At 47.0% G+C, this 24253-nt stretch overlaps 1 protein-coding gene across 1 annotated transcript; it reads right to left on the reverse strand.

Moving 5' to 3' along the window:
* On the reverse strand, window positions 1-23865 carry MED9 (mediator complex subunit 9). Its single transcript, XM_073634876.1, has 2 exons — window positions 23582-23865; window positions 1-682 (listed from the first exon to the last, which is right to left on the reverse strand). Exons 1-2 carry the CDS (start codon window positions 23707-23709, stop codon window positions 466-468), a joined length of 345 nt encoding a protein of 114 aa, XP_073490977.1. The 5' UTR covers window positions 23710-23865; the 3' UTR covers window positions 1-465.
* Between the last annotated feature and the right edge of the window lie 388 nt (window positions 23866-24253).

Here is a 24253-nt window from a genome sequence, read left to right on the forward strand (position 1 = left end):
AAAAAAAAAAAAAATCTTTGCCAAGTTACCTGCAATGTATAAATATATAGGCTGACACAGACAGTTTAACACCCTTTAATTATCAGATTGGCAGGATTACCTAATAATAGCTTAAAGCATATGATCTGAATGACAACATGGAGTCTTTCCAGCTTGAAATAGAAAAAAAAAAAAAACAACTCCAGACACAAATTGTACAGGCACTTGCCCACGTGTATGCCACACAATCCATTAAAAAAAAAAAAAACACCCATAATACAGGGAAATGTTCCCGCTCAAGGCTGGGAAGTTGAAATTAAAGGCACACGTTGGGCCTTCCCATACACATGATCTGTCAGGGTTATAGTCCTGTATAAGAGACACAGGAAAGGTCTGTGTACAATGGAATGATCTGTATTGGAGCCATTGTTCCCAGCAGCAGAGTCCGCTCCCATGGTCTCTGTACCCTCAATAGAGCCTCTACGTCTAATCCTTGGGAATCTCAAACATGCACAGGCTCTTGTACTTCTGCAGGAGCTCGTTCTTGGTCTGCACTTGCGCTCGCAGGCTCTGGAGGTGCTGCTGTTGCTGTTCGGGGGTCATGTCGATCCCTGGCATGTTATTGATCTGCTTCCTCATGGATTGGAACTTGTTCTTGAGTTCATTCAGCTCGTGGCAGACATCTTGACTGTCTTTGTCCATGCTGAAAGAAAAGAAAAGGTTTTTTTTTTTTTTTTTTTACAATAAAAGATGGATAGCTTCAGAGATGAAAGTATATCTAAGAACTTAAAAGAGGAGCTCCAGTCGCGCCCCCCCCCCCCCCCCCCCCCCACACACCAAAAAAAAAAAAAACACAATACTGTAGCTGCTGACTTTTAATATTGAGACACTTACCTGTCCAGGGAGCCCTCGATGTCGGTACCGATTCTTCAATTGTCTTCGGGTGCAGGCGTCGGCATCTTGGGTAAGGGAAACCAGCATTGACGCCTTGCGGCTTCACAATCGATTTCCTACTGTAAATGGTCCTGCAGTCATTTGGGACCTGTGTGTTTCCCAGAAGGCTGTGAGTGGGGTGTAGGAGGAGGGGCCAGATATTAGAGGTCGACCGATATGGGTTTTCTCTGGCCAATGCCGATATTTAGAAATCGCGGTGGCCGATGGCCGATATATGATGCCGATTTTTTTTTTGGGCCGATATATTAGGCCGTTTTTTTTTTCTTCTTTTTTAGTTTTTTTTTCCCTTCATCCCATAAAATCTAACAGTTAGACCCCTTTCACACTGGGGCGTTTTTCAGGCACTTTTGGGCTAAAAATAGCGCCTGTAAAGTGCCTGTAAAACGGCTCCCCTGCAGTCTCAGTGTGATATCCCGAGTGCTTTCACACCGAGGCAATGCGCTGGCAGGATGTTAAAAAAAAAGCTCTGCAAGCAGCATCTTTGGAGCGGTGTATACCACTCCTGCCCATTGAAATGAATGCGCACCACTGCCGAAGCGCCTGCAAAGCGTTTCAGCAGCAGCGCTTCAGGGGCGCATTTAACACCTTCCTCGGCCGCTAGCTGGGTTATAAGCGCCCCGCTAGCAGCCGAATAGCGCTGCTAAAATGACAGTAAATGGCCGCTAAAACTAACAGCGTTTTACCGTCAACGCCTGCCCGCTCCAGTGTGAAAGCAGCCTTAAGTAATAAGTGATACAGAAATTTTTTTACATTTAAACATTTATTAAACAAAACAAACCTCCAATCAGTTCACTTGTATGTATAATTTAGATTTAAAAAAAAAAAAATAATAACTATATCTTAAATATTAAATACACAAAAACAGGTAATGAAAACTTTTGGACGAAAAAAAATGGGCTAACTTTACTGCTTATTTTTTATTTATTTTTTTTTTATTTCATTAGTGTATTTTTTAAAAAAAAAATTGCGTTTGAAAGACCGCTGCGCAAATGCCGTGTGACATAAAATATTGCAACAACCGCTATTTTATTCCCTAGGGTCTCTGCTAAAAAATATATATATAATGTTTGGGGGTTCTAAGTGATTTTCTAGCAGAAAATACAGGATTTTTACTTGTAAGCAACAAATGTCAGAAAAGATTTAGTCTTTAAATGATTAAACTGAGAGCTTCTACACACAGAGTTCAGTCTATTGATAAAAGAACCTGAAGAGATACAATGTTTCTTCTTAAAAAGACTTGGCAGGCTGCCCAGGGAGGAGAGAAGTCTTTCCACAGATAACTTCAGGCAACTTGCATTGACTTCTATTACAGAAGTCATTTTCAAGTCTTATCAGCACAATTGGCTGATATATCAGCTGGCCGATATCAGCCTCTACCAGATATACTAGTAGAACACTGCAGCAATTTGACCCAGAAGTGGGAACTTCTCCCCTGCACACTCTCCTCCACCCCCCAAAAAGTGCCAAATGTGGAAGTGGAGGGGGGTGCAAGCAAGCAGCTCCGCTGTAAGAACAAAAATGTAATTTACCACAGTTTACCAGTCTCTTGCTAAAACTCCTTAAAGTGGACGTAAACCTGATTCATGAAAATTTTACCTGGGCACATATATCTGTAGTTTACTTATCTCTCTTCAAAGCCCTGAGTCCCATGTCTTTCTGCTGTTTTGTTCCTCTGTTATCAGCATAATAACTTCTGACAAGTCCTGACACAGGAGATAAAACCAGCCTGAGATTTGTGTCAGGGTGGGTGCTATAAATAGAATAGCAGAGAGCTTGTCTTGTCACAGCACAGCTCTGCAAGTATATTAGTTCTTCTTCCTATGTGGAGGAGGAGGGGTGAGTGCCTTTCCTCCAATCAGCTGTCACGGTGTAAGCCCAGACATCACTCCTACTGCAGAATGAGGAAGTAAATGTTCTAAGACGATGTAAGAATGCTAAAGAATATAGAAAGGGAAAGACAGCAGATATACATGTAAAACTTATGTAGGGAGATTTGTTTCATCCCTGTGTATCATCTGAGGCTGTTCACTTCACTGGGTATAGAAGAGGGTTTACATCCACTTTAAAAAGTGATTAGTTTGTTATTAAAAAAATAAAAAAAAACGTAAACATGTTATACTCATCTGTTCTGTGCAAGAGTTTTGCACAGAGCAGCCCCGATCCTCCTTTTCTGGGGTCCCCCAGCGGTGCGCCTCCTCTTCATTGGGTGCTTCATTGACAGACACTGCAGGACTTGCCCCACCCCCAAGCTCATGTGTCACATGATTTGATTGACAGCAGCAGCTGGTGTTGGAACGATCGGGTTCAGGTAAGAAAAATGGGGGGGGTCTGGGGGGCAGCTGCAGCACAGAAGAATTTTCATCTTAATGCATAGAATGCATTAAGGTGAAAAACCACGAGACTTTAAAACTCCTTTAAGGTCTTGCTTTCACTTGTGGTGGTCTCTGCATTTGACAGGCAACCAGGAGGTAATGTATCACCTCTTCACTGACTGTTTTAACCCCCTAAATACCAGACTGCCGTCCTGCAACTGCATGCTTTACAGGCGGGAGCAGGCCCAATTACTTGACTGGGTGATGTTTGGCAGGTGGTAGTGCCCTCTGATCTCAACAGGGGGTATAATCCCTGCTGCAGCCACAAAGCAGAGCATCACGGCTGTGGTATGTGCGTGGCACCCCCCCCCCCATGCCTTTCCAGCTAAAGGGGGAGCAGTTGAGGGGAGGTAAATATGCAGCTCAACTGTTTGGGAGCCCCCAACATAAACCCCTCAGTACAGAACGACACACCCTAGAATGGACCCTTTGGTACGGAACGTCCCTTCCCCCAGCACAGACCAACTCCTCTAGCACAGACACCTTCGTACAGAATGCCCCTCCCCCAGCACAGACCCCTTGGTACAGAACACCCCTCCCCCAGCACAGACGGACTCCCCTAGCAGACACCTTGGTACAGAATGCACCTCCCCCAGCACAGACACCTTAGTACAGGATGCCCCTCCCCCAGCACAGACCCCTTGGTACAGGATGCCCCTCCCCCAGCACAGACACCTTGGTACAGGATGCCCCTCCCCCAGCACAGACCCCTTGGTACAGGATGCCCCTCCCCCAGCACAGACCCCTTGGTACAGGATGCCCCTCCCCCAGCACAGACACCTTGGTACAGGATGCCCCTCCCCCAGCACAGACACCTTGGTACAGGATGCCCCTCCCCCAGCACAGACCCCTTGGTACAGGATGCCCCTCCCCCAGCACAGACCCCTTGGTACAGGATGCCCCTCCCCCAGCACAGACCCCTTGGTACAGGATGCCCCTCCCCCAGCACAGACCCCTTGGTACAGGATGCCCCTCCCCCAGCACAGACCCCTTGGTACAGGATGCCCCTCCCCCAGCACAGACCCCTTGGTACAGGATGCCCCTCCCCCAGCACAGACCCCTTGGTACAGGATGCCCCTCCCCCAGCACAGACCCCTTGGTACAGGATGCCCCTCCCCCAGCACAGACCCCTTGGTACAGGATGCCCCTCCCCCAGCACAGACCCCTTGGTACAGGATGCCCCTCCCCCAGCACAGACCCCTTGGTACAGAATGCCCCTCCCCCAGCACAGACACCTTGGTACAGAATGCCCCTCCCCTAGCACAGACACCTTAGTACAGGATGCCCCTCCCCCAGCAAAGACACCTTAGTACAGGACGCCCCTCCCCCAGCTCAGACACCTTGCTAAAGAATGTTGTGATTCTTGGCAGACTGCCCAGTTTTTTTCTTCATTTCTTTTGATGGCTGTGGCTTCAGAAGAGCAGAGAGAATTCTTTGCATAGACCGAAGAGTGAAAATCGCGATAACGATACTTGACGATTAATCGCGCAGCTCTTGATGGAAACATTATGCTTTGGGGTGTTTTTCTGCTAAGGGGACAGGACAACTTCACTGCATCAAAAGGGACGATGGACGGGACCCATGTACCATCAAATCTTGGGTGAGAGCCTCCTTCCCTCAGCCAGGGCATTGAAAATGGGTCATGGATGGGTATTCCAGCATGACAGTGACCCAAAACACACGGCCAAGGCAACAAAGGAGTGGCTCAAGAAGAAGCACATTAAGGTCCTGGAGTGGCCTAGCCAGTCTCCAGACCTTAATCCCATAGAAAATGTGGAGGGAGCTGAAGGTCAGCCTCAAACCTTAAAGTGGATTTCCACCCAAAAGTGGAACTTCCACTCATCAGATTCCTCCCCCCCTCCGGTGACACAGTTGGCACCTTTCAGGGGGGAGGGGGGTACAGATACCTGTATATTACAGGTATCTGTACCCACTTCCGGCATAGATAGCCGCAGAATCTGCGGTTATTTACGCCACTTCCTGCGCCCTCCCCGCTGCCTGCTGGGAAACACACGGGTCCCAGAGGCAGCAGGGACCATCCGTATTGCGCTGCGCGACTCACGCATGCGCAGTAGGGAACCGGGAAGTGAAGCCGCACGGCTTCACTTCCTGATTCCCTTACCGAAGATGGAGGCGGCAGCACCCGAGGACGGAGAGACGGTTCGGCCTCAGGTGCCGACATCGCGGGCGCCCTGGACAGGTAAGTGTCCACGTTTTAAAAGTCAGCAGCTGCAGTATTTGTAGCTGCTGACTTTTAAAAAAAAAAAACATTTTCGGCGGCGCTCCGCTTTAAAGTGGATGTAAACCTGAACAATTTTTTTTTATCATACTGTAGAGTATAAGATTTCCTATCATTTGAGCCCAGTCTTGCCACACAGAGTTAATCCATCTCTGAGCAATCCTCTTTTATTGTTCAGTGAGAAAAATCTTGACAAACTGAGAAAAACTTTGTCAAATCCTCCCCCTTGCTGTGAGTGACAGGTGATTTACATATCTCGTGCACTAGCCTAAGACACAGACATTATTTTTTAATTCCCTCCCCCACTCCTTTCTTCAGCAGCTCTGCAAGGATTGGCTGTTCCACACCTCAGCATGATTTGGCATGCTGAAGTCATGTGGTTACTTTCCTGTCTTTTCACTGGATGTTAGAGATGATAGCAGAAGTTCAGTGTTAGAAATACACAGGAGAAAATGCATATTGACAAGGGGAGTGTAGAGGTGGGCGGGGAGTCTACTGACATCACGACTCCACCCACCGAGCTCCAGACAACAGACCCGCCCACAGAATATGCAGTTTTTCGGGTCTCATAACAGACAGAGGGGAGACATTTGACAGGTAAAGATACCTGCAGGAGTCATGTATATCCTTATAGATAACCCCTATGGCAGTAGTTTAGAAAGGATGACATTGGGTTTACATCCACTTTTATGACTTGGAGAGGATCTGCAAAAAGGAGTGGGACAAAATCCCTCCTGAGATGTGCAAACCTGGTGGCCAACTACAAGAAAAGTCTGACCTCTGTGATTTCCAACAAGGGTGTTGCCACTAAGTCATGTTTGGCGAAGGGGCCAAATACTTATTTCACTCATTAACCGCCTCCCACCCGGCAACTGCACATATATGGCCGGGTGGGCGCTTCCTCCTGAGTGGATGTTCAGGAACGTCCCTTCAGAAGGAAAAGATCGGCAGGAGGGCTCTGTGATTGGCCCTCCTGATCACATGATGGCCGTGTCCAATCACAGCCATCGAGTGACGTAAATAAAGAGCCGATTGCTAGGCGATCAGCTCTCTTCTCCTCACACAGATGTCAGTGAGGAGAGAGAAAGCGGATCGCTGCAGCCGGCCGAGTATGAGCCGTTTTTTTTTTTATTGTTTGTTTTTTTACACACTGATCACCGGCCCAGTGTCCCCACACAGTGTCACCACACAAAATCCCCACAATAGTGTCACCACACACCTGTCCCCCACATATGTCCCAATGATTATTTGCACACGTATGTCTGATCATCTGCGCACATCTGTACACGATCCGCTCCGTACATATGTCTGTAATCACACAAAATTATTATACACTTAAAACGGGATTTTTTTTTTTTAACCAAAGACATGTAGCAGAATACATTTTGGCTTAAATTTCTGACACAATTAGCCCCGGTTAACACAGGGGCGGCACGACTTGCAGGTCGCCTCACCGAGGCGACCTACACACGACTTCCACGGCGACTTGCAAAACGACTTCTGTATAGAAGTCTATGCAAGTCGCCTCAAGTCGCCCCCAAAGTAGTACAGGAACCTTTTTCTAAGTCGGAGCGACTTGCGTCACTCCTATTAGAACGGTTCCATTGTACAGAACGGGAGGCGACTTGTCAGGCGGCTAGGTCGCCTGACAAGTCGTCCTAGTGTGAACCGGCACTTAGATTTTATTGGATTTTTTTTCAAATAGAAAGTAGAAAATATTGGGGTTTTTTTCAAATTTTTTGCTCTTTTTTTCACTTATATCGCAAAAAATAAAAAACAGAGTCATGAATAAAATACCACCAAAATAAAGCTCTATTTGCGTAAGCAAAATGATAAAAATTTAAATTTGCATACAGTGTAGTAAGACCGTGCAATTTGTCATTGAAAGTGGGAGAGCGCTAAAAAAGCTGAAAATTGGCCTGGGTATTGTTACTACTCTACTGAATTATAAAATAAAATATTTTGACAAGGAAAATTGGCCTGGGAAGGAAAGGGGTGAAAGTGCCCGGTGTTGAAGTGGTTAAAATGCAAATCAATTTATGACTTCGAAATGCGTTTTTCTGCATATTTTGGTTGGTATTCTGTCTCTCACTTAAAATAAACCTACCATTAAAATTATAGACTGATAATTTCTTATGGGCAAACGTACAAAATCAGCAGGGGGTCAAATACTTTTTCCCCTCACTGTATATACATGTGATCCGATGTACGGCTGCCGCCCTGTAGCGGTAAAACTGATATAGGGCAGTCAGCGAGTGGTTGAGCCAAAATGGACTGGTAAAAAAGTGGAAGTGGATAACAGGGCTGGTCTTACCATCAACCAGTCAATACGCCAGTGACGATCCGATGGAAACAGGCTTCAACACGTGGAGCGGGTAAGCGCTGTCCATTGCAATTGGTTGCAGGGTGCCTCCATTCACTTGAAAGCAACTGGGGTAACATTCCAACCCTAAAACAAAAGCACCACAACTGTGGCATGTGTAACCCCCCCAGTCACTGTCTCTGCAGCCAAAGAGGTTAGTAGTTGGGAGCAGTAAAAATGCAGCTCAACCGCAAGGTTTTACCACCCCTAGTGTGAACGAACCCTATAAGCCAATTAAGGTCTTGGTGCAAAAGAGTAACTCTATATCATTGTTTTCCAAATCTACAGAATATTTTCTTTTAAATCCCTAACCCAGTAGGCTAGCTAAAAAGTCTATTGTGACTGGCCAGAGATTACACAGCAGACCTTCACACTTATCCATTACATTGTATATCACACACTGAATGTAAACAATGATATAAGTCACATCCTTTAAAAACAGATTTTTACCAGAAAACAAAGTATCCATTTATGGTGACTGCTGATCCAATACCGGGAAGAACATCTCTATAGATTAGTTGGATACGCCTCGTATCGCGTAAATGCTGTTTGTTTTTGGAGTGAAAACTTTATCCTGCGCTGGCTGAATGTGAGATTAAGATACACATCTCTGGCCAGATGGAGGTGAGCGGCTTTCATATGCATTCTTCTGGAGGCCTACGCACAGGAGCCCTTTCTCAAAGGTCTTCATATTTATTACCTGCCTTATTAATATCATTGCAGTCACCTGCCTGAGTGCCACTAGACAACGTGCCGCTTTGCTGAGTTACTACAGGGCAGCTTGGAGAAGTCAGATAGGACTGGGTACCCTTTGGACATGTCGGGGTTGTTGTCTGATGCATCCAGACAGTAGCAGCTGTTTTCCTAGAGCAGCAAACAAAACCCAAAAGCAAACATTATTATAATGCAATTATTAGATGTGGTGGCTGCATTCGTTTTCTTGTTTAAACTTCCTTTCCTTTATTTTCACCTGGTAATGCTGCCAGTAAATCTTGTTTTTCAAAAACTTCCTGCAAATGTATCAGTTAAAGTGGTTGTAAAAGGAAGAAGGTTTAACTCCTTCAGATCCGCGCTATGGCCGAATTACGGCTACAGCGCAGATCTACTTTGCCGGGAGGCCGTCAATGAGACTCGGCTGATCACAGATCGGAGTAAGGGGCCAATCTCGGCCCCTTACCACGTGATCAGCTGTCAGCCAATGACAGCTGATCACATGATGTAAACAGAAGATCGGTAATCGTTTTTCTTTCTCCTCACGCTGAAAAAAAAAGCTGATCACTCAGAGGAAGAGGCGAAGCTGCCTCATCTGTGCCCACCAATACCGCCTTCCAGTGCAACCTGTCAGTGCGCACAGTGTCACAAATCAGTGCATAAGTGCCAGCAATCAGTGCCACCTATCAATGGCCACCAGTGGTGCCAATCAGTGCCACCTAGCAGTGCTGCCTATCAGTGTCACCTACCAGTGCTCATCTCTGCCACCCATCAGTGCCGTCATTGTCAGCTATCAGTGCCACCCATCAGTGCAGCCTCATCAGCGTACATCAATGAAGGAGAAAAATTACCTGTTTGCAAAATTTATTAACAAAAAATATAAAACGGTTTTGGATTTTTTTTTTTTTTTTTAATTTCTGTCTTTTTAAATTTTAACAAAAAATAAAAAATCCAGGAGGCTAAAGCCTCGTACACATGATCGGATTTTCCAACGGGAATTGTGTGTTGACACAATTGTTGTCGGATTTTCCATGGACAAATGTTGGATGGCAGGCTTTAAAATTCTCTGCGGACAGCAGTCGGTTGTCGGATTTTCTGATCGTGTGTACACAAGTCCATCAGACAAAAGTCCAAAGTACAAACACGCATGCTCGGAATCAATGCTCAAAACACAACATTAGCAGAAGGTGCCCAAAGGGTGGCGCTAAAGAGCTGAAAAGCCACGTAGTACGTCACTACATTTGTGTTAGTTGGCCGACAATTGTGTGCCATTTGTATGCAAGACAAGTTCACGGCCAACTCCCTTCGGACAAAAGTCTGGCGCTTTGTCTGCGGAAAATCCGATCGTGTGTACAAGGCTTTAGGATGCCTTTGTGTCCTCACTATGAGCACATTAATGGGACACCACTATTCATTAACCACTTCCGGACCGCCGCATGCCGATATACGTCCTTACTTTAAAGGAGGATATAGTTGTTATGGCAGCAGCTAGCTGTCATAACCCCGGTATCCTCTTGTTCGGTCGGGAGTCCGCTTCAAGATAAAAAAGTGGTCTCTGCGGCGGATTCACTGCAAAATCACTTTCATCAGCGGCGGGAGAGGGGGGACCCTCTCCCGCCGAGCTCCAGAGCCGTCAGCAGCGGCGGAGGCAATCGGATGCTATGCCTTCCTTGGCATGGAGACGGCTGATGGGAAGATGGCCCCCACCCGTCTCCATGACATTGTAGGGCGGAAGCGATGTCAAAACGCCACTTCTGCCCATAGCTCTTAAAGGGCCATTTTTTTTTTGTTAATTCTTTTTTTAAATGACAATTTTTTTTTTTTTTGTGTAAATATGAGATCTGAGGTCTTTTTGACCCCAGATCTCATATTTAAGAAGTCCTGTCATGCTTTTTTTCTATTACAAGGGATGTTTACATTCCTTGTAATAGGAATAAAAGTGACTTTTTTTATTTTTACAAAAAAACACAGTGTAAAAATAAAAAGGTAAAATAAATAAGAATTTTTTTTTTTTTTTAAACGCGCCCCATCCTGCCGAGCTCGCGTGCAGAAGCGAATGCATACGTGAGCAGCGCCCGCATATGAAAACGGTGCACAAACCACAAATGCGAAGTATCACCGCAATCGGTAGAGTGAGAGCAATAATTCTAGCCCTAGACCTCCTCTAACTCAAAACATGCAACCTGTAGAATTTTTTAAACGTCACCTATGGAGATTTTTAAGGGTAAAAGTTTGTCGCCATTCTACGAGCGGGCGCAATTTTGAAGCGTGACATGTTGGGTATCAATTTACTCGACGTAACATTATCTTTCACAATATATAAAAAAAAATTGGGCTAACTTTACTGTTGTCTTATTTTTTACATTAAAAAAAAGTGTATTTCTTCCAAAAAAAAAAGTGCACTTGTAAGATACGGTGTGACAGAAAGTATTGCAACGACTGCCATTTTATTCTCTAGGATGTTAGAAAAAAAATGTATAATGTTTGGGGGTTCTAAGTAATTTTCTAGCAAAAAAAAAAAAAAAAAACAGTTTTTGACTTGTAAACAACAAATCTTAAAAAGAGGCTCGGTGCTTGTGCAGAGGAAAATTCCATGATGGATGTTTTTTTTTCTCAGAACTTGGTTTACCTTCGAAAACTCCAATTTAAATTCCAATAAGGGACAGATGAGAACCTTGTGCAATAAACATGCACTGTCATTGTGGCCTGTAAGAAGCCCGGGTGATAATACTGATGCTTTGGGAACTGAATTGGGATTAACAAGGGACACTGCCGCTTATACTATGCCCTGCTGACAGGTCCACTTCCGGGAAATAAATAAATAGGAACACATTTGTCAGTTCTATCAAAGAATTGTTGATCATTTCCTTCAATCTGCTTGGTCCCTGGAATAGGTGATTGATCAGGACCTGTGTACATAAAGCGGGAATCAATAATTGGTACTTATTAGGCAGTTCTGACAAGGGCCCTTGTACTGTGGATTGCTCTGACTCATTGTCATCAAAAAAAAAAAAAAAAAAAGTCACACGTCACTTATGCCACATAAAAACTGCTTATGGAAACTTTCCTCCATATACCACGTTGTAATGAGGTTCCAGAGAGTCTGAAGAGAGATCATAACAAAAAAAGACCTTCAATAAATATTAGAGGCCCAGTAGAGCATGCACCATGCATTGATGAATGTCCACAGCAAAAAAAAAGACCCCTCTTAGGGCTCTTTCACAGTAGTGGCAGTAAAACCCTGCACCTGAGCTGCATTTTTAGCATCCCCCAACCGGCCACCCCCATCCAGCAACGGCTGGATGTGCTGCGACAGGAATTATACCCCAGTGGGTGTAGCACATGCCAAAAGCAACAAATTTAAAGCGGAGTTCCACACAAAAATGGAACTTCCGCTTTTCGGAACCCTCCCCCTCTCCGGTGTCACATTTGGCACCTTTCAGGGGGGAGGGGGGTGCAGATACCTGTCTAAGACAGGTATTTGCACCCACTTCCGGCATAGACTCCCATGGGAGTCTATGCCTCTTCCTGTCAGTCCGCGCTGTCTCCTGAGAAACACACAGCTCCCAGGAGATAGCGGGGACCAGTTACGATGCGCAGCGTGACTCGCGCATGTGTAGTAGGGGACCGGGAAGTGAAGCCGCAACGCTTCACTTCCTGATTCCCTTACCTAGGATGGCGACGGCAGCTACCGAGAACCAAGTGGGTTCTCGGCGTCGCCTGCCGACATCGCTGGACCCTGGGACAGGTAAGTGGCCATTTATTAAAAGTCAGCAGCTGCAGTATTTGTAGCTGCTGGCTTTTAATATTTTTTTTTTTTTGGCGGTTTAGGTGGACCCCCGCTTTAAATGAATGGGGCCACTCTGCTAATGTTTTACATGCAGGTTCAGGTTCACTACTGAGGGGTTCAAGGGATTAAAGCAGGCGCCTCCTTACTGCCTGTCAAAAGCTCTCTGAAGAGTGACCTGAATACAGATCATTCTTCAGACACCAAAGTTAGTGTGATCAAGCCCTTAGACAGCTGTCACCAGAAAAAGTGTCCAGAAAAAACTACTAACAATTTGTGGGACTTTAAAGTCATTGTAAAAGGCACAAAGTTTTTTTACCTTCATGCATGAAGGTAAAAACCCTTTTGTGTGCAGCAGCCCCCAAAACTTATCTGAGCCCCCTCTCGATCCAGCGATGTCCATTAGAGCCTTGCCTCTCTGGGGACTCGCACTCCTGACTGGCTTTTGGCAGCAGCGGGAGCCATTTGCTCCTGCTGCTGTCAATCACAGCCAGTGAGCCAATCAGGAGACAGAGAGGGTGGGGCTGTGCCGTGGCGCCACCTGTGAATGGACACACACAGCTGCAGCTCAGGAGCACGCCTGCTTGGATGCCCCCATTGCAAGCTGCTTGCTGTGGGGTAACCTGACAAGAGGTAGGAGCCAGGAGCGCCGGCAGGGGACCCAAGCAGGATCTGGGCTGCTCTGCACAGAGCAGGTAAGTACAACAAGTTGGCTATATAAAAAAAAAAAAAAAAAACAAACAAACAACACACACCACAAGGCTGTAATATCCCTTTAAGATAACAAGTCATTACACTCACCTTCCATGGTTTTAGCTGCACTCATGTGCTGAACTGCATTAAAATTGTTAAAGCCGCTTTTCCCCATCCATTTGGGATGGCCAGCAATCTCTTTTCAACTTTTACTAATTTGGAGCAATATTGATGACAATTTTACTTTGACCTATGTAGATGAGTAACAATGTATTGTCAATATCATTCTCATTTGCTTGTTTGAAGTCCCCACGCATGTGATGCAGGCTTTTACTTGATTTTGTGTTTGAATGACAACCATTTATCTGCTGCAAGTTTTTCCTATTCCTTGTGAAAAATTCAGTAAACATATTGAAAGGAAAATTGCAGAGACTCAAGAGGGGTGCTTGTGAACCTCCAATAAAAAAAATAAATAAAATAAACATAGATAACAAAAAAACAAACATGAAAAAAAAAAAAAAAAAAAAAAGACAATCATCCAACTTCCCTAAGTACCGATTGTCCTGCTGCGTCCAGGTAGACCCTGCTGGCTGTATATTAGCCGTTGTCTACATTATTTTTCCCATCGCTGGAACGGAAAATATTGACAATAAAGAGACCAAAACAGCAATTCAGGAACCGCTCTTCCAGACGAGGGCACTAATTGCACAATAGCCATTGGTTAACAATATTAACTCATTAAATCTGTGAAGTGGAAGAGTAAATACTAATACAGAATTGGGAAAACAGAGGTGTGTGTATTGAAGCCATCTGTGAAAATCTATACTCTTGAGCTAGGTGGGTGAAGGCACAATAATGAAACCATACACCCATACACCAACAAAGAAGCCATGTTATCTATGAAGCAAACACCCACCAAGTGCTTATTCTATCAGCACAAGGAGGCAAACACCCAGTAAGCAGTATGCTGGAATGGTTGGCTGGGGTTCATAACTTGGACCATCCATTCCAAAACAAGGATTTCTCCAGAGGGGGTTCCTTGAGCTGTGGGTTATTGACCTCCCAGCTGATGATGCCTGCATGGGTCTGGGTACAATGCCACTTGCCATAGCCAGCAGCATGACACCAATGATCTTTTTTAGTGGTTTGTAAGGGTGTCATCCTTCTCCTGAGACCACCAATGTAAGGGGCATCCTTCCCCCCCCCAGACCACCAATGTAAGGGGCATCCCCCCCCCAGACCACCAATGTAAGGGGCACCCCCCCAGACCACCAATGTAAGGGGCATCCTCCCCCCCCAAGACCACCAATGTAAGGGGCATCCTCCCCCCCCCAGACCACCAATGTAAGGGGCATCCTCCCCCCCCCAGACCACCAATGTAAGGGGCATCCTCCCCCCCCCAGACCACCAATGTAAGGGGCATCCCCCCCCCAGACCACCAATGTAAGGGGCACCCTCCCCCCCCAGACCACCAATGTAAGGGGCACCCCCCCCCAGACCACCAATGTAAGGGGCACCAATGTAAGGGGCACCCCCCCCCCAGACCACCAATGTAAGGGGCACCCTCCCCCCCCAGACCACCAATGTAAGGGGCACCCCCCCCCCCCAGACCACCAATGTAAGGGGCACCAATGTAAGGGGCACCCCCCCCCCAGACCACCAATGTAAGGGGCACCCCCCCCCCAGACCACCAATGTAAGGGGCATCCCCCCCCCAGACCACCAATGTAAGGGGCACCCTCCCCCCCCAGACCACCAATGTAAGGGGCACCCCCCCCCCCAGACCACCAATGTAAGGGGCACCAATGTAAGGGGCACCCCCCCCCCCAGACCACCAATGTAAGGGGCACCCTCCCCCCCCAGACCACCAATGTAAGGGGCACCCCCCCCCCAGACCACCAATGTAAGGGGCACCCCCCTCCAGACCACCAATGTAAGGGGCATCCCCCCCCCCAGACCACCAATGTAAGGGGCATCCCCCCCAGACCACCAATGTAAGGGGCACCCTCCCCCCCCAGACCACCAATGTAAGGGGCACCCTCCCCCCCCCAGACCACCAATGTAAGGGGCACCCTCCCCCCCCCAGACCACCAATGTAAGGGGCACCCTCCCCCCCCAGACCACCAATGTAAGGGGCACCCTCCCCCCCCCAGACCACCAATGTAAGGGGCATCCCCCCCAGACCACCAAGACCACCAATGTAAGGGGAATCCTCCCCCCCCCCCCCTTCCCCAGACCACCAATGTAAGGGGCATCCTCCCCCCCCCCAGACCACCATTGTAAGGGGCATCCTTTGCCCCCCCCCAGACCACCATTGTAAGGGGCATCCTTTGCCCCCCCCCAGACCACCATTGTAAGGGGCATCCTTTGCCCCCCCCCAGACCACCATTGTAAGGGGCATCCTTTGCCCCCCCCAGACCACCATTGTAAGGGGCATCCTTTGCCCCCCCAGACCACCACTGTAAGGGGCATCCTTTGTCCCCCCCCAGACCACCATTGTAAGGGGCATTCTTCCCCCCCCAAACCACCATTGTAATGATTGTTCTTCCCACTGACCAAAAATGTAGAAGGAATTCTTCCTAATGACCGCCAAAGAAATCTGAATGAATGCAAAACGTCCTCTGATGAATGAGATAGAAAGCACAAGGTCATTACCCCGCCTCTTCGACTTCATCCAATAAAAGAACACTTTGTATTAATTAGGAAAATGCAAAGCATTCTCTGAATGGTGCCCATGGCAAGCAGTTGACCTCCTGTGTTAAGAAAGCATCTGGGCTATCATTCGGCGCGGGACCTGGAGGATAGTGGAGATTCCTGGAGTAGTGGTGTCTACTTCAGTGATTTCCAGCTTCCACTGGATGTATAAAAATTTATACCTGGAATTCTCCTTTAACGGTTTTTGGATGTTACAGATTTAGGTAAAGGTACTCACTAAAGCGTTAAAGGCAACATTTTTTTTATTAAAATAATAAACATGTTAAACTCACCTGCACAAAGCAGCACCTAATCTTCTCTTCTCTCCTGGGGTCACCCGCCGGTGCTCTTGGCTCCTCTTCTGTGTCTGCCCCCCCCATAGTATGCACTTGCTATGGGGGAAGAAGTGCTGGCTTGCTCCCAAACTGGGCTGTGTGTGTCCATAGAGACACACACACACACACACACACACAGTGCAGCCTGGCCCCGCCCACAACTCACTCCTCACAGGATTTGATTGACAGCAGAAGCCAATGGCTCCACCTGCTGCCTCTGTGACTGAAAGGAGAGAGAAAAAGAGAGATGTGCTGTTGCTCTTGGGCACAGCACTGGATCAAGATCTGGCTCAGGTAAGAATATAGGGGAGAGCAGAGCTAATACTGGAAGGTTATCTACCTTAATGCATAGAATGCATTAAGGTAAAAAAAAAAAAAAAAAAAAAAACTTTAAGAGGAGTTTTAACACAGTGGAACCTCGGTTTGCGAGCAACACGGTTAAAGAGCGTTTCGCAAAACCGAGCACTGTATTTCTAAAATTCCTAACGCGGTTTGCGAGTGCTGTCTCGCAAAACGAGCAAGATTCAGGCCAAAAGCGGTGTGCAGTACCGCTTTTGGCCTGAGGTGGGGGGCACTAGAGCCGAAAGTCACAGATCGGCGCCGTTCGGAGATGCATGGAAAGGCCCGAGGACAGTTCGGCTGACCTCGGCAAACCTCGGAAAGGCTCGTGAATGGAGTCTTTCCGAGGTTCGCCGAAGTGTCCCTCGGGCCTTTTCGGCCATTTCTGAAGCTCTCCGGTGCCCCCCGCCTCTGGCCGCATGCGGTATTGCATCCCATTGAAGTCAATACGGAACAAATTATGTTCGTTTCCATTGACTTCAATGGGAAAACTCGCTTTGATATGCGAGTACACTGGATTACGAGCATAGTCCTGGAACGGAGTATGCTCGTAATCCGAGGTTCCACTGTATTAGGACACTTACCTGTTGCTGCCATCCGAGGTAAGGCAGCCGGTGCCCCACTGCACATGCACTTTTCAATTGGCCCGGCAGTGGAGGAAGAAGGAAGAGGGGGGCGGAACTTCATTAAGGACAGCGCGTCCCGTAAGTGGTAAAGGGTACCTGTCAAAAACAGGTACCCATCCCCCCCCCCAAAAGGTGCCAAATGTGGCACCGGGGGGGTTGATGGATAAGCAGAGGTTCCACTTTTGGGTGGAACTCCGCTTTAAAGGGATTATGAAAGCAGAAGGTTTTTTTTATCCTAATGCATTCTATGTGCAGCAGCCCTCCTAATACTTACCTGACATCTTTATCTAGCGATGTTGCAGGAGTGTCTTAGCTGCCTGGAACTCCCCTCCCCATTGGCTGAGACAGCAGCACGGCAAGATTGGCTCCCACTGCTGTCAAAGTCAGTCAGCCAATCGGGAGAGAGCGGGGCGGGTCAGGGCTCCGTGTCTGAATGGACACAGGGAGCTGAGCCTCGGGGTGCTTGCTGTGGGAGCACTCAACAGAAGGGAGGGGCCAGAAGCACAGAAGAGGGACCCGAGAAGAGGAGGATCAGGGCCAGTCTGTCCAAAACCAACTGCACAAAGCAGGTAAGTATAACATGTTTGTTTTGTTTTTTTAAACAAGACTTTACAATGACTTTAGGCCTTTAGAACCACTTTAAGTCACTGGATTCTGGTGATCTCATAGGTCCACATGTACCCCAGAAAATAGCAAACTTGGCCCTCTATGGGGATAACAAGTTTGCTTTAATGACAAAATAATACAATTAACGTTTAGGTGTTTATTTTAGCACTGAGTGGCCCGGGGTGAAGTTACAGTTACTTTTAATTAAACATCACTTAACATTGAACAATAAATTAATTCATCCGTTTTTCTCGGTATCCATCTGATACATGGAATCCAAACTGCAGAACTGGACCAGGCTAATATTACCTCACTTTCTGCAGGTCTGTTGGAAACTGGCCAAGCCCAGCAGCCTAGGACCATGTAAAGAGCTGCTAGAGGCTTGACATTACATTATACAAGGTATTATGTAATAAGCCTACAGACAGCCACTCCATTTAAAGCAGAACTAACGGCAAAACTTTCTTTTTTCCTCTTGGATAGAATAAAGCCTGGCACAAAATAACAGTTTTTTTTTTCTGTTCAACTCAGCAGGTTAAACGAAAAAAACTGACAGCTCTGGTCGGAGCCGCTGTACTAATGATCTGATGTTAGTACAGCGATTTCCCCCGCTGAACTGTTGTGTTCTGACGGGGGGGGGGGGATGCGCTGATTAGGAGCCAGTCAGCTGCTGGTTTTCCTTTTTTTCCATCGGACCGGCTGAAATACACGCAGGCCGAATGTCTGACAGTTTTTATTGAACTGGCCGATGCCGCCTGACATTCGGCCCTTGTGTATGGGGCTTAAGGGAGGGTTATAACCTCTGCCTATTTAATTTTTTGCCATTTGTGTCCCCATTTGGGAGATTTCCCTTCCTGTCCCATATCCAAAATGGGAAGTTAATGGAAATCCCTTTACAGTGAGGGAATCCCTGGCTGTCCCCTTTGGTAGATTTTCTCTCTATTCCTGTCCTGGTGACAACCCAACATTTGAGATTTTCTTTTAACTTCACTCTCAGCGATAACAAAAATCCAGAAAAATAGAGAGGGTGAATCCCCTAACAGAGACACAGACAGCAATAAAAAAAAACTGACAGGGGTTCTAACCCCTCTCCTCTCCAAACCCTCCCCCCCAGCTGTCATCACTATGGTGCAGGCAAAGCTATGCCCACCAGCCTGGCCTTTAGGTCTTGGCAAAGCCCGGCGGCCCATTTGCCCATGCACAAACACAGGGAAGGTTTCAGACTTCCCTGCCAGCCGTCTTTGCGTGTGCTGATGGCCGGGTAAACGGGCACATGCCCAGATGTGCCACAGGGCTTTCTCAGGACCTGAGCCCTGCGGCGCAACTGCACATGCACAAGTGGGACTTCTCTCTTTGCCACACAAATAAATTTGCTTTAAGAATAAATAAATAAATGAGGTAGGGGGGAGGAGGCAAGGCGGCATAACATGACCTTTGGGGGGGGGGGGGGGTCGCTTTAAGTCTTCTCCCTCCCCAACCTGTGACTGGACAGCAGTGTTAAATTTGATGGCGGAAATATTTTCATTGCCGAAATTAACACTACTTAAGTCGACTAAAATAAGACTAAAACAATTCAGAGGACTAAGAAACGACTAAAGCTAAAATGGCACTTTAGTCAAAAGACGATGACTAAAACTATATTGAAATTTGACATCAAAATTAACACCGGTTATATATCACTGATTCCGCCTGTATTGAATTGTATTGCAACTCTACTGTACAGTCCTCATGTTGTAAAGCGCTGCGCAAACAGCTGGCGCTATATAAATCCTGTATAATAATAATAATAATACCACAATGGCTAAAGCTGTGTCTGTAGTGCATGTTCAAACATGTCCCGCTGCGGATTGCAGTCAGTTTTTAAAAGGAGTCCAGTTCAGCTTTGTTCACCAGTTCAGGTGCGAATTTGTACTTTAATTTACACCTGAACTGGACCTAAAAATCGCACAGGACTCTTCAAAAACGGACAGCGGCCGCCCCGGAAATGCGTGAACCGGCTTCATTGCAAGCTGGTCCAGTTCACATGTTATGCGAATCAGATGTGGTTCAAAACATATCCGATTCGCATATATGTAAACTAAGCCTTAAAGTGATTGTAAAGGTTCGAACATGTTATACCTACCTCCTCTGTGCAGTTGTTTTTGCACAGAGCAGCCCGGGGTCCTCTTCTTCTCGGGTCCCTCTTTGCTGCTCCTGGCCCCTCCTTCCTCTCGAGTGCCCCCAACAGCAAGCAGCTTACTATGGGGGTATCCGAGCCGAGCTGCAGCTCTGTGTGTCCATTCAGACATGGAGCTGCCATTCGGCCCCACCCGCTCTCTTTCCCGACTGGCAAACTGACTTTGATTGCCAACCACGGGAGCCAATGGCGCTGCTGCTGTGTCTCAGCCAATCAGAAGGGAGAGTCAGGGACAGCCAAGGGACTTGTGGACATCATTGGACAGAGATGGGGCACTCAGGTAAGTATTAGGGGGTGCTGGGGAGGCTGCTGCACATAAAGACTTTATCTAATGCATAGAATGTATTAAGATTAAAAAAAACTTCTGCCTTTACAACTTCTTTAGTAGCATAAAAACACGCTATAAGATTTTTACTCCAGGAGTATATAATGAGTTTGGAAAATCTAGAGAAATGCTTAAATAATGCATTACAATTTAACTAAACATTAGAAATCTAAACATCTAGATTTTAGTCAACAAAAATGTGACTAAAACGCCATTTTAGTCAAAAGACTACGACTAAAACTAAATCAAAATTTGATGTCAAAATGAACACTGCTGGACAGTAGAGTTGTGCAATTATTCGCTAAAAGAATTGAGGTCGCAATTCAACCTCTCTCACGATCTTAAAACAGCATTTTCTCCATTCAGTGCAGAGAGTTCTCTGCTCACTGCTGACAGCTGTCAAAAAAAAAAAAAAAAAACAGTGGCAGCCTGCCAAGTTTATCACAACATATCTTAGGCAGAGATAAAGAGAAACATTGTAACATTTAGTTCTTTCAGGTCAAAAAGGGAAGAACTTCGGTCTGTAAACGAGGTCAGTTTAATCACTTAAAGCGGCGTTCCACCCAAAAGTGGAACTTCTGCTTTAAGTACTTATCGCCCCCCTTACATGCCACATGACTTCTAACAGCAGCCCTGCTGACAGACCTTGCCAGCAAACCGCAGGGTAACATCCAACCGCGCATTGTAGTGTACTGCATTTAGCCTGTTCCACCCACGTAACACATATGTGCTGCGGTAAAAAGGTGGGCCTTAAAGAGGGGTTCCGGGCCCCCACAAAAAAATCTAAAGTCAGCAGCTACAAATACTGTATCTTTCAATATTAGGACACTTACCTGTCCAGGGAGCCTGCGATGTCGGCACCCTAGATGATTTTCGGATCGGCTGTCGGGTGCTGCCGCCGCCATTTGTAGTAAGGTAGCCCAGCAGTGAAGCGTTCGGCTTCACAGCCGGTCCCCTACTACGCTTTCTAATTGGCCCGGTGGCAGAGGAAGGAGGAGGTACCCCCCCCGTTCCCCCCCCCCCCCGAAAAGTGCCAAATGTGGAACTGGCGGGGAGGGGGAGTCAGTTAAGCGGAGGTCCCACTTTTGGTTGGAACTTCGCTTTAGCACCCACATAATGCATGTGGGTGTTAAAGCGGACGGCCGATGTTCCTCTGCTGAGGAAGTGCGCTCCCTGCACACAGACCAAGCTGTCAAAGGCGATTCTCTTTCTCCTGACTTTCCTGCAACGTCAGCATGAGAATGCTGAGACCGTAGGGCCGGTCGTTACCGGGCTTCAATCTTCATTCCTTTAAAATGGCGTTTGCCGTAAAAATGGTCATGCGGTGTACGGAAGACTCCTGTCCCCCCGAAGCTTAATATGATTCATTCTGATAGTAGACCTGTGTTTTTATACTGTGATTTACTCGCTTTGTCAATGGGAACAACTATTTTGTTATAATGTACACTAATGTAGTCTCTGTACAGTGGAACCTCGGATTGCAAGTAAAGCGGTTAACGAGCGTTTTGCAATACGAGCACTGTATTTTTAAAATTCGTAACTCGGTTTGCGAGTGTTGTCTCGCAAAACGAGCAGGATTCAGGCCAAAGCGGTGTGCAGTACCGCTTTTGGCCTGAGGTGGGGGGGGGCGCCGGAGCCAAGCAGAGCCGAACGTCACGTTCGTAAATGCACAGAAAGGCCCGAGTACAGCATGGCTGACCTTGGCAAATCTCAGGTAGGAAGTCTTTCCGAGGTTTGCCGAGGTCAGCCGAAGTATACTCGGGCCTTTTTGGCCGTTTCCGAGGCTCTCCCGTGCCTCTGGCAGCATGCGGTATTGCATCCCATTGAAGTCAATGCGGAACGAATTATTTTCCTTTCCATTGACTTCAATGGGATAACTCGCTTTGACATGTGAGTACTTTGGATTACGAGCATTCTCCTGGAACGGATTATGCTCGTAATCCGAGGTTCCACTGTATTTCTGCATGTTCTTCTTTCTTAATCACTTCCCGCCCGGCCTATAGAGGATTGACGGCCTGGAAGTGGTTCTGTTATTCTGACTGGGCGTCTTATGACGTCCAGCAGGATAACATGCGGGGGCGCATCGCAGCGATCACGAGTGCAGCGTGTCAGTCTGACACCCCGCATCTCCGATCGTGATAAGAAGCCTCTGTCAGATCACAGCGTGAACCAGGAAGTGCCGGTATACGGCATTCCTCGGTTCGCGCTGAAAGGGAGAGCCGATCGGAGCCAATTGGTGGCTCTCCCTGTCAGAGGGGGGGTCTGTGCTGATGATCAGCACATTGATTATCAGCACAGCCCCCTCAAATGTACAAAAAAAACACTACCAATCAGTGCCCAGCATTCCCCCAATAAAAAACCCACCACAGTGCCAATCATTGCCCACCACAATGCCAATCAGAGCCCACCACAGTGGCAGAGCCCAGCAGTAACACCTGTCAGTAACACATCGTCAGTGCCGCCCATCAGTGCTACCTATCAGTGCCTATCAATTCTACATATCAGTGCCACCTTATCAGTGCCCATGACAAAAACAAAGAAAAACTTTTTTTTTTTTTTAAATTTTTGAATTTTTTAGTTTGTTTATCAAAAAATAAAAAACACAGAGGTGATCAAATACCACCAAAAGAAAGCTCTATATGTGGGAAGAAAATGATAAAAATTTAGTTTGGGTCCAGTGTTGTATGACCGCGCAATTGTCATTCAAAGTGTGACAAAGCTGAAAGCTGAAAATGTCCTGGGCAGGAAGGGGAGTAAGTGCCCGGTATTGAAGTGGATAAAGAATTTATAAAAAAAAAAAAAAAAAAAAAAGGCTCTCGGTCCAGACTAACAATCAGACGCCAGCGGCCAATCACGTGACCACCATGACCGGCCAATCACAGAGGTCACGATTGCCGATCCTTCCCGATCCCTAGGGTACAGAACTTTTGAAAGGGAGGCCGGTGCAGACTGGAAGGAAGGGGTTATTTTGGGGGGGAGAAGAGTCCACTCCAATTATATGGTGGCTGTAACAACACACACGTGTGATCACGGCGCAACAATACGATCGCCGCCTTCTTTGCTGGAGATGGCAGACGTGCCCTATAATTGAGAATATAACTAAATAAATGTAAATAAAAGTAAATGAAGAATGTAACTAAATAAATGTAAATGAAGAATGTAACTAAATAAATGTAAATGAAGAATGTAACTAAATATAAACAAAGTAACCAATCTTTGCTCATACATGAACACACAGGCAATCCCCTTGCAGAGGGTGGAGGACACCAATACTGGTTGGAGAAGTCCCCCTCCCCCTCTTTGGTCTCTACCTAGAGCTGTCAATTGCACTGAGCTCCCCTCGCGCATGCGCAGTTGCGGCCCCGGGTAGCCGAGTCCTCTCACCATTTAATAATGTCGTGTACCAGCGGCAGGAAGGTGTAATCTTCTTCTTCCTCCTCTTCGGCGGCCTCCTCCTCCTCTTCTTCCTCCTCAGGCTCGTCTCCGGCTCTCGCCGGGCCTCCCGTAGCCATAGTCCCCCCCCCTTCAGAAGAACCTTGAGTCACCCCCTTACAATCCGCCCGACAATCCACCGGTGGCACCGGGATGGGTCGCTTTCATATTGACGTCACGGAGGCGCGACGGGCCTCTGTGTTGGCGTCACTATTGTGCGCCTGCGCGCTGCCTGCTGCTGCTCTTGTGTTGCTGAGGCTGTGATGTGTGTGTGGGGGATTGGTGTTGCCATGGGGACGAAGCCGTGGCCTGTATTGATATAACGGGGCAGTTTTGTTAATAAAAAGTTGTCATTAAAATATTGTTTTAATGGAGTTGTGTATTCTGAGGCGGGAGGGAAGGGGACATTTAAGGCTTCATTCACAAGTGTTTCATGAACGCGTGAAAACCACGACGTGTCACGCTTGCGGTGCCATACATCATTAACCACTTGCTTACCGGGGACTTAAACCCCCTTCCGGCCCAGACCAATTTTCAGCTTTCAGCGCTGTCACTCTTTGAATGACAATTGCGCGGTCATGCAACGCTGTACCCAAATGAAATTTTTATCATTTTCTTCACACA

Source organism: Aquarana catesbeiana, linkage group LG06 (genome assembly GCF_042186555.1).
Source record: "Aquarana catesbeiana isolate 2022-GZ linkage group LG06, ASM4218655v1, whole genome shotgun sequence".
Lineage (NCBI taxonomy): Eukaryota > Metazoa > Chordata > Amphibia > Anura > Ranidae > Aquarana > Aquarana catesbeiana.

What these genes read in the sequence shown, in the direction of transcription:
- MED9 (XM_073634876.1), bottom strand. Translation starts at nt 23,709, where the DNA reads ATGGCTACGGGAGGCCCGGCGAGAGCCGGAGACGAGCCTGAGGAGGAA. An exon ending in GTACACGACATTATTAAATG is followed by an intron (nt 683 to 23,581) that starts GTGAGAGGACTC and finishes CTTTTCTTTCAG; the next exon opens with CATGGACAAAGACAGTCAAG.